A 9,885-nucleotide genomic window follows, 5' to 3' on the forward strand; every position below is an offset into this window, starting at 1 on the left:
TTGAGCTCTCTGAGTACCACCATGATGACCAACATTAGAATATAGCAGCATAGGCCTTCCCTATTAGCTTCCTATTTCATAAACTCACAAGTAGCTACACATTTTTTTTAAATGTTGTATTAATTGCGCATGGTATGTTTCAGATCTATTCAATTGAAAATGTAAATGTTAAAAAGTGAATTTTCCCCGCGTACTACTAGAGAGCGCTCGCGTTACATGACAGTTGTCTTAGTCACCGTAGCTATGTTGCAAACACGGAAGTCGTGATATCCGTCTGTGACTGACAGGCACGATAGCCAATCGTGTTATCAACATGTCTTCTTTAGCCAAAGGGGAACGTATGGGAGGGGCTTGTGGAAACTCAGTGGAGGTGCGCTGGAGAGGAAACTATTTTTCCATTGGTGTCTACGTTGAGAGAGCACTTTGGTCAACATGTCCAAGACGACAGAAGACAGCCACGAAGGTAGAGAATCTCCATTTATGTTAGCTGTTAAATCGGACCTTGAGAGTTTGCATGCGTGTAAATGTAAATACAAAGACGTCTAACTTGCCAGAGTTCTCAAAGCTGATACTCCTCCTTAACCGCCTTTACTCATAATTAATCTTTCATTGGTTACAGAAACTATCTGTTGTTTTTTACCGGGTGTTTACAACTATTGTGAGGTTGTGTTGTTTCAAATTTATTAATATTGTTTTTAAAAGTGAACTTTTGTCTGGTTTTATCTAGGAAGTTCTGCCAAATGCAGGACAGAGACAGACAGGGCGGGTGAGTTCTTAACTTAACCTTATACTGTAACCCCTTTTTATAAATCTTTTTTTTTAAAGTCGGTTTGAAGAGTTTTTACTTGGCTATCTAGGTTACTAGATTTCCAACAAAGCAAAACTGAAACAAAAAAACCCAAACTGGATTAATAAGTAACCATGTCCAATAATTGGTGTCACGAGTTTATTATGTTATCCTTTTTATTTTCTGTCATGGGTTTAGTGCATGTGATGTTGGAAATAAAAGTTACATCTCTATAAAAAAATAAAAAACAAGAATCTTTTATGTAACACTGACCACAGCATTAAAGTGTGGTCGGTGGCTGCTGTTTCTCTCTGAGCTGTTGCTCTGACATAAAGTTTAACCTTCCTACGCTTTTTGGCTTGTGTTCTTTACCATCTTTCTCCACCTGTCATTCAGCTATTGACAACTCTAATCTGATAGAACAATGGCTGCTTGACCTCCGTACTAGCAGCAGGAAGCATTTCATGCACCTGTAGTTGCACTGCTGAATAGTGATGGTTGTGACATCACGTTTGTGCGGTCACATTATAATTCTTTTTTCTGTGGTTTTAAGTGGATGTCAAAACAGATTTTTTTTCTTTTTTTTTTTTTTTTTTTTGAAGCATGTACAGAAAACCTCACAGAAACTGATGCCTTTATTCGGAGGTAAGGGATTTCTCTTTTTATTTCACTGAATTGTCATTTACTGTATACAGGTTGTCACATAATGTAACTTTGTTGTGTGTGTTGTACTTGCTGATCAGTTCCTTAGCTCTGGATGTAGCAGAGGAGTATAAAATGACCAACAAACGCCGAGGCCTCGCAATTATTTTCAACCAGGAGCGTTTTTTCTGGCGACTTGGACTAAATGACAGGCATGGCACCAATGCTGACTGCTACAACTTGGAGATTAGGTATTTTACTGCAGCCATTTGTCTTTAGAACTTCAGTGCACGTCTGTGTATTTTGTTTAAGGGCATAACATCTCGTAATTATCTCTATCAGACTGGCTGCGCTGGGCTTTGAGGTGAAGTCATGTCATAGCTACAAGCAGGAAGAAGTCAAAAAAGTAATTGACGATGGTAGGCACGTATATATTAAGTTGAACAGCATCACCTATATTTCCATAACTGGTATTGTTAAAAGTCAGGTTTTAACATGTGCCTGATTCCCACCAGCTGCTGCAGCTAACCATTCAGATGCAGACTGCTTCATGCTCATCTTCCTGAGCCACGGCGAGAACGAACATGTTTATACCCACAATGGCAAGATTGATATCCAGGAAATCATGTCCCTGTTCAAAGGAGACAAGTGCAAAAGCCTTGTAGGAAAGCCAAAGATCTTTATAATACAGGTAATAAAAATGTGTCAAGTAAAATCAATGTATTATGTTTTCAATTTTTTTGCTTAATTTAGAATTTTGAATGTGGCTGTGCTGGTCCACAGGCTTGCCGTGGAGACAAACACGATGATCCAGTTACTCCTTGTGATGATGTGGACAGTGAAATTAAGACAAATGAGGTTGTGGTGGACGCTAGTGCGTTTTACACACTTCCTGCCGGAGCTGATTTCATCATGTGTTACTCTGTTGCCCAAGGTGAGAAATTTGAAAGTGAATAAGAATTGAATGTCATTGTGACACACCACTGCACACACAACCAAATGTGACCTTTGCCTTTTTAACCCATCATCAAAGTGAACAATGGGCAGTAACTTAGCAGCTGGTTGACTCAAACCTGAAGCCTTCTGTACCCAAGCCCACTTTCTTAACCACTAAGCCACCACTTCCCCACAGTTGTCTGAAAGTATCATATTTGCATGTGTTCTTGTAGTTATCTCAGTGCAGGCCATTCCTATCTCCCACACCCTTGTCATGTTGTATAGTATTACAGTGCACCAAGAAAACTGGCTATAGAGTAAAAAGGAAACATGTAATTGACCTAATTAAACAGAGTACAATGGTTTTGTTTTTAGTGTTAAAAATAATAAATTCTTGTATTCTTACTACATTTATATTACATTTATTAAATTATAAATAGAATATAAATTAAGTAAAAATGCAAACACTTCCATCACATCTTAAAAACCTTTTCATATTTGACTTATGGGTAAATAATGTTAAGCTATTGGTTTTAATATGGAATAAAGAAAGAAGCACAGAGATCTTCAACAGGAAGAGCCTTTAATTAGTTGTTCTGCCTGTGAATAGCTTGGTCCTTTATTTTTAAACCCATTATTTGTGGTTTGAGCTAAGGTCATTGTAGATGATGTGTGGCTGTGACCTCAGTACGTGACCCGTCCTCTGTCCATTGTCGTTTAAGGTTACTATTCCCACCGGGAGACCATCAATGGGTCGTGGTATATCCAGGACCTGTGTGAGCTGATAAAGCAGTACGGAGATTCCCTGGAATTTACAGAGTTGCTTACACTGGTCAACAGAAAGGTGTCCATGAGGAGCGTGGGAAGCTCCAGTGACCGAAACGCTATTGGAAAGAAACAAGTGCCTTGCTTTGCTTCGATGCTCACCAAAAAGTTATACTTCCGACCAAAAAAATAACAGATTCAGATTCTAATTCGTTTTATATCTTTTGCCAGTCAAATAGGATCTATTCAAAATGAGTGAAAAGGTAATTTCCAATCATGGAGCAATTTTAGTAAATACTACATTACGAGGTGATTTTAGCTTGTGTTTTCACACTATTATAGGTCACGATAAGTTTAATTAAATCATTCCATTAGTGTCGTAGGTAAATATCAAACATGCGGACCCAACTGTCCAGTTTCAGGGTGATTCCATTTGTACCATCTTACCTTTTAAGAACTGAAATGTGAATCATATTTTTGTGTGTGTCTATGTAATGCTGCATTCATTTCTGCTGTTTTCATCTACGCCAAATATCTTGCACTATCAATCAATAATTTTTTAATGGTCCATATGAGTCTGAGTGACCTTCCACAACATGTTCTGTTCTTGAAGCTTGCTTTTTGATCCAGTGTGAACTCTGGTGACACCACAAGTGTGTTTCATGTGACTGTGTTAATAATGTTCTTACTCCAACTTGACTTTGTCAGACTTATCAACCTCTATTAGTGATAGGGTTGTAATGGTACGGTACAAATGCACAACCAGACCCAACTGCTGCTCCCACATGTCATTCAGTAACCTCCAGTTATACTACATTAGTTAGCAGTTAGCAGTACATCAAATTGATGCAATGTCTTACAGTTTTCCAATAAAGTACATTAGCAGTGGAGAAAGGGCATTGTTTGAGGAGAAGAAAAAATAGTCATTACATCAAAAACCAGATGTTCCAATGAACATGACATCTCACTTGAAATGGTATCATCCAGCTGAAAAAGCATTTCAGGGGACATGATCCTGCTGTTTGACACCTCTGGCTCTATCAAAAAGGGAATTGATGTTTGTCCTGTTGTTTGTTATGTAGCAGTTTCAGGGACTAAGTATAATATTTCGTCTTTGCAGCCAGAAATGTAACAAAGCTCATCGTGGTTTCCACCTCAGGGAGAAGCATGCTGTAAACTTGAATCCTTGCATCTGATCTGTTTGTCCAAATCCCACGTGAAACAAATAGAAATGTTTCTGAAAGCATTATTTTTAAATAAATGATCCTTTTAATGGCAAAGAAGTTTGTGTTTTCCCTTTTTTTTTCTCCTTTTGGATTTATTTTTTAAAAACGTCATTACCTTAAAAAAAAAAGCATTGTTCTTTTGTGTTATGATGTACAAACAAACTTCATGCAAACAGCCAATGGTCCTCTGAATTTTTTTTATTTTAACAGTCCACAGTGTAATTAGATTTGATTGGCGTTGATATCAAGGTTGTAAACAAAACACTGAACGACACAGATTTGCGGTTTAAAAAAACACGGGCTGTTATCAAAATAAAGTTGAACTTTACTTGTTTTTTGCTCGTTTGTTTAGAAGTGTGAGAACTACATCTGGGCCGCTTGACTTCTTCATGGCTTTGCCTGGATCTGTTCAAGTGGCAGCTGCATTTGGGTTGGATATTTCAGACGTCTGAGGTCTTCCTCCACCTGACACACAGGAAGGTTTTATGTCAGTTCAGTGAGGTAATTGCCTCTTCAGTCATAAACGTTATTGAAATAGTTCATGTGATTTGATTTCAGAGAGCAATAAACTTCCTGGTATGTTTTACCTAAATGATTCATTAGAGATAGAGGTTATAAACCAACTTAACAAAACCAGACACTTGGTAAATTACAGAACAGAAGGAGGGAATAGCAAGGAAAGACAGAGGGTGGGTGAATTGGATTGGTCAAGGCATGTGATGGACAGCTGGATCATACAATAACAGTTGGACTATATTATGTTTATAATGAACCTCTGACTTGCATTTGTGAATATACACACTAGTTAAGTGTCACAGTGTAGCAATGGCTATGAGAGAATGCCATGTAAAAACCCCAACCCACCTGAGCCAGTTCATCCTTCAGTTGGTTGTATTGTGTCACATTAAAGTTTTTCTTGATGGCCCCCTTATAAAAGTAGCGCAGGAACTGTCTATCTTTAGCTTCTGGATAGACATAGTCCTGGTGGAAGAGGGAAAATTTTGTTTTGTTTTTAAAAAAAAAAAAAGTGCTCAAATAAGCTGCGAGTTTCTGAGACTTACTTGTTTTGTAAGGACATAATAGGCAAAGGCTCCCATGCTGGTAGCGTAGGTGATGAAGTATGTTACAGGCTCCATTACGTCCCATGAATAGACCCACCATGTGAGCCAGGCAAGTGCACCGCCCTGCACTGATAAAAGGGCCAAACCAGTCCAGACGACGTTGGAAGTCTGGAACTCTGCTGTATGGGAAAGCTGTGCCTTCATCTGTTAGAACAGAGAACATTGTTTTGTTGTTGCTCTCATGCAGTCAAAAAGTTAAAAAGTTGGTTTGAAGCACACATTTAAAATGCTACCACTCTCCTTCTCACTATAATGTATATGTAACAGGTGAGAAAATAAAACACTTTATTCTGGTATTCTTATTTTATTATTATTAATTTCACCAAAATCCATCGCATGGGGTGGTCTAGTTTCTTTTTACTCGGGTTATTATTGATACAATTGTGGTTTTATTTTTTATGTATTTCCGTTTTTTGTTTTAAATCCAGACTTTTATTTTGAAAGTCGGCGGATATGTTGTGGGTAGCCCCTCGTCAGTTTGTGCTGTTCCTGATTGAGAGAGGTACGTTGTCGAGGCAGAATTAAAACGTTTTATGTTTAAGTTTTAATACAAAATTGATTAGTAAATGTTAAAGTAACATTGTTCGGGGATGTCTTACGTGTTTATTGTGACTTAGTGTGGTTATGAGAGCTGTTTTTGGACAAAGGCGGGAAAGCTGCTGTAGCTTCTTGCAGCGTGTATAAGTACACCGGCTACATATATATTTTAATAATGTCCAATGATTTGAACAAAAAATAATTTATTGACAATCAAGGGTAATTTGGATTATGTTTAATCATGAGTAAAACTGATCTTGGGAGAAGTTAAACAACCTTCTCTAGTGGTGAAAGTTGCTGTTTGAGGGTGTCCAGTTTTTCCAGCAGCTCCCGCTCTTTCAGCAGGTGATGTTCAGGCATGTGGAGTGCCGTGTGCAGCAGGTGCACCACATGTTTCATGTCCTCCAGCTCTATGATGTGCTCACTGGACACACACTCTTCATCAAAGGGCAAGACAAGGTGCATGAGAAAGATAGAATTAGAGTTGATGTGAGATGAAACATGCATGGACGAAACAATCTGGGTGGGGGTCGGGGGGACATGCTAGTACCTCTTTTAGGTGGTTGGATGTCATAAGCAGTGTCATTGATGACAAGCTTGAAGTTCTTATCCAGCAGAGCATCGATGAGCGTGGTGCTGGCCACACGCTCTCCATCTGTCAGGCCAAGAAAGATATTTTATTCAGTAATTTTATTGCAGTCATAAAATTTCATTTAACACCTAACGAGAATGGTTAGCAGACAGACTGCACAAATAAACCACAGGGAATGAGAGGATTATAATGTAATGCTAAGAGGATCCATCTTCCATATACTATTACACCTCAGGCAGGAGCAGTCATTCTCCAGCTCCTACAAAGACACCTATCGCTGCAAAGAGTAAAAATAGGGAGACATCTGCACATTCATATTTTATTGTATTAAAATGCAAGTCTTTTTTACAATGTAACATAAACCACTGAAGATTGTGCTTCACTGTCTCAGGTGCTATCAAATAATAACGTTCCACAGAAAAAGAAACACGTTTTTCAAGTCGGGGGACTTGGTTTCACAACCCTCCCTTGAAATGCTAATGCTGCAGTGTTACAAGTTGACATTATTTTGGGTTTATGTCAGAAGTGTGGTTAGTGCTCTTGCCTTACAGTAAGAAGGTCAGTGATTTAAACCTCAGTAGTAACTGATGGTCATTCTGTCTTGACTTTGTATGTTCTACCTGTGTGTGTGTCCGTGTTCTCTGTGGCTGCCTTTCCTTTCACAGTCAAAAAACATGTCACATTGGGCTAAATTAACACTCTCAGTTGGCCAAAGGTGCGAGCGTGACTGTGAATGGTTATTTGTCTCTGTATGTAGCCCTGTGATGGACTGCAGGTATAAGCTGCAGCCCCTCACAGCCCTATACAGGCTGTAGTAAGGTATATACTACAATAATATATAATATATAATATATACAATTTGTTGCTAATTTAAAAGTAAGAAATAATGTCAGACAGGTTTCTGCCCTGCACGACTCTTACTTAATCAAAAACAAATTGCAGTTTCTCCGAAGCGTTTTTCATTTTGCACGTTGACCAAACACTGACTTTTAATTTGAAGCTGCTGTCAGTAAAATGAATGTGGCGAGGAAATGGCTGTTTGTCTGATTAAATACTTTGCTGCCAAATGTTCTCAGATGGTGATCAAAGGGAGAACAGCTGCAGGACTGCAAGGGCTGACGTCAAGTCAGTCGTGTTCTACCATGTGAGTGTACGTCCAAGCTGGTCGTCTGCTGTCACACTCAAATAAGGTCAGTACAGACCGCTGTCTGTCGCATACAGTACACGGGTGTATATGCTGTTTCTCTGCCACAGGTGGACTTTCTTTTTCTTTTTGTCTCTATCTTGCAACCTCCAACACTAGCTGTATTCAAAAACAAAAAAGTGCTGTTTGCATTTTAAGAATGTAGACAGTCCAGTATCTGCATAGCGCAGATGTACTGCTGCGTCATACCCTTTGTGAGAACGGAGGTAGAGACTCCAGGGTCCTCCTTCTGCAGGTCTGTGAGCAGGTCTCCAACAGTCATCAACATGGGTCTGAGGAAGAAGACGCACTTTTCATTCCTGGATGGCAGCGGTACTTCCAGGACCAAGCGGTCATATTTGTACTTTAAGTTAACATCTGCAATAAAATAATGAAACACTTTAACAAAAAATTTTGATTTCCCTGCAAGTTTACCTTCTATTTGTCAAACAACAAGGACTCCCAACCACTAGATGAGGAGACATAATACATGGTGCATCTTCAAGAGTGGTGAAAACTACAAATAATATAAATCAGTTTCACTTAATTGGTCTGACGGTGAAAGGCAGAATAATTTAATACTTTGATAAAAACTAAAAAACAAACAAACACCGTAACTGCTGAAGAAATTCTCTGTGTACGTCTTTCTTTTATTCCTGCGAGTATAGCAGCATTGTGTTCAACTAAACTAAGTTAGTACATTGTGAACATATGGAAACTAGATAACTCATACTATATGACACATACTTTGAACATTTAATGTTGGTTTTGTGCGGTGAAATTTTTATTAAAATGTTAAATATATAATATAAATAAATAAATATAATTAAATATATGCTGTGGCTTAAAAAAGGTTGGGAAACTTATAAGAAGTAATATGTAGTAATTGTATTTTACCACTTGGGGGCAGGTGTGTACTGTAGAAAAGCGCTGGGCAGTTTCCATATGGAGGCCACCTCTGCTGCAGCACAGGAGAAAAGACAAAAGGAGAAAAGAGATTCTGTTATAAAGTTATCATCAGGAGGTGCAGAAACTTCAACACTCACTGTACGTAGATTAATGTCAACACAGTAAAGGATACAGTGAACTAACTGCTTTCATTGTGTGTTTTCTGTGCCCCTGCACTTTGTTCAACACTGATTATTAATATCCAGCAGTGTGAGAATTTAGCAGTGGTTACAGAAAGGCCCTTGGAGCCCTTGAAACTTGCACGGTGCAGCATTTAATTGGGTCATTAATTGTGTAGTGCTTGTCCTGTAGCGGAGGGGTGATTGAGCATCCCAAACCTTTGGGCGCAGCCCACTGAAGCTGTCAGGAGACGTGTCACTTACACTTGACTAGGCTTGTGCCAATTGTTTGACATAATCCAGACTGTGAAAGTAGCTGACTAAGACACTGCTGCGTGAACTCTGATGAACCCAGCACAGGCCGATGCATCATATAAATCACTTCTGCTACAGAAACAATTTCAACCATTCTGCCATGGTTGACTTTTCTCCAAAGACAGCAGTCACCTCAGACAGCGAGCCCAAGGACTACAGCTGCTTTTGGAGACAGATTCTGATTTGAGACACAGCGACAAAAAAATAAAAAAACTCTGTCTAAAACTGCTCACTTAACATAGTCTGCCAGTGTATTTTAGAAATCTACCGGCTGTGCACTTTTTCGGTTTTAGCTATTAGAGTCGCTCCTTGGCTGCAAAGAAATAATGGTTAAGCAGTTAAACTCCAAGAGCTCATTGATTTATTTAAACAGCTGACATCTCCTGCTTTAGGGGAAAGACTGTAATTTTTCTGGTCTACTTATTTATTTAGTTTTATGAACAAACAGGGTGAACAACTTCCCCCGGCAGGAAGGTTGTGGGTGCACTTCATGTCAAACGAATTCATGTTTCCTGTGTACACAGAGGACGTAGTTGTCATTAAATAGCATACAATATGTGAATCTTATATTTGATTTTTTAAATAAAATTAACGCAAGGTATTTTACAGCAATAGATAAAATAAATTCTTTTTATATATACTCATCATGGCAGAGGGCTTGTGTATTCCCTTCTCTTACTGTATATACAGCTATTCTTCCTCCCTCTCTAAAAG

At 38.7% G+C, this 9,885-nt stretch overlaps 2 protein-coding genes across 4 annotated transcripts in view; one reads left to right on the forward strand and one right to left on the reverse strand.

Annotated features, from left to right (window-relative positions):
• The first annotated feature begins 327 nt into the window (after positions 1-327).
• Positions 328-4,410, forward strand: LOC103383854 (caspase-6). The gene is made up of 8 exons (XM_008317167.3): positions 328-463; positions 728-766; positions 1,390-1,432; positions 1,531-1,680; positions 1,772-1,848; positions 1,945-2,120; positions 2,213-2,363; positions 3,088-4,410. The coding sequence occupies exons 1-8, from the start codon at positions 433-435 to the stop codon at positions 3,321-3,323; spliced, it is 903 nt and encodes a 300-aa protein (XP_008315389.1). The 5' UTR covers positions 328-432; the 3' UTR covers positions 3,324-4,410.
• Positions 4,411-4,538: 128 nt separating this feature from the next.
• The window catches only part of LOC103383852 (mitochondrial calcium uniporter dominant negative subunit beta), a 14,019-nt gene continuing 8,672 nt past the window's right edge, over positions 4,539-9,885 (reverse strand). For 2 of the 3 annotated variants that reach the window (XM_025058773.1, XM_017035289.2), the window contains 7 exons: positions 8,687-8,747; positions 8,000-8,167; positions 6,565-6,669; positions 6,291-6,451; positions 5,418-5,621; positions 5,221-5,337; positions 4,539-4,821 (listed from right to left, as the gene is read on the reverse strand). In XM_025058773.1, the coding sequence (XP_024914541.1) occupies positions 4,744-4,821; positions 5,221-5,337; positions 5,418-5,621; positions 6,291-6,451; positions 6,565-6,669; positions 8,000-8,167; positions 8,687-8,747 (894 nt within the window). In that variant the 3' untranslated portion in view covers positions 4,539-4,743. Of the gene's footprint in view, positions 4,822-5,220; positions 5,338-5,417; positions 5,622-6,290; positions 6,452-6,564; positions 6,670-7,999; positions 8,168-8,686; positions 8,751-9,885 lie in introns of all 3 variants that reach the window. The other variant, XM_008317164.3, reaches the window with a different exon arrangement.

The sequence above is a fragment of the Cynoglossus semilaevis genome, chromosome 9, assembly GCF_000523025.1.
Source record: "Cynoglossus semilaevis isolate Cse_v1.0 chromosome 9, Cse_v1.0, whole genome shotgun sequence".
Lineage (NCBI taxonomy): Eukaryota > Metazoa > Chordata > Actinopteri > Pleuronectiformes > Cynoglossidae > Cynoglossus > Cynoglossus semilaevis.

Excerpts from the sequence above, each read along its gene's own strand:
- LOC103383854 (XM_008317167.3), top strand. The coding sequence starts at position 433 with ATGTCCAAGACGACAGAAGACAGCCACGAAG. Across the intron at positions 1,849-1,944 it reads CAAAAAAGTAATTGACGATG|CTGCTGCAGCTAACCATTCA; the intron begins GTAGGCACGTAT and ends GATTCCCACCAG. Across the intron at positions 2,121-2,212 it reads CAAAGATCTTTATAATACAG|GCTTGCCGTGGAGACAAACA; the intron begins GTAATAAAAATG and ends GCTGGTCCACAG.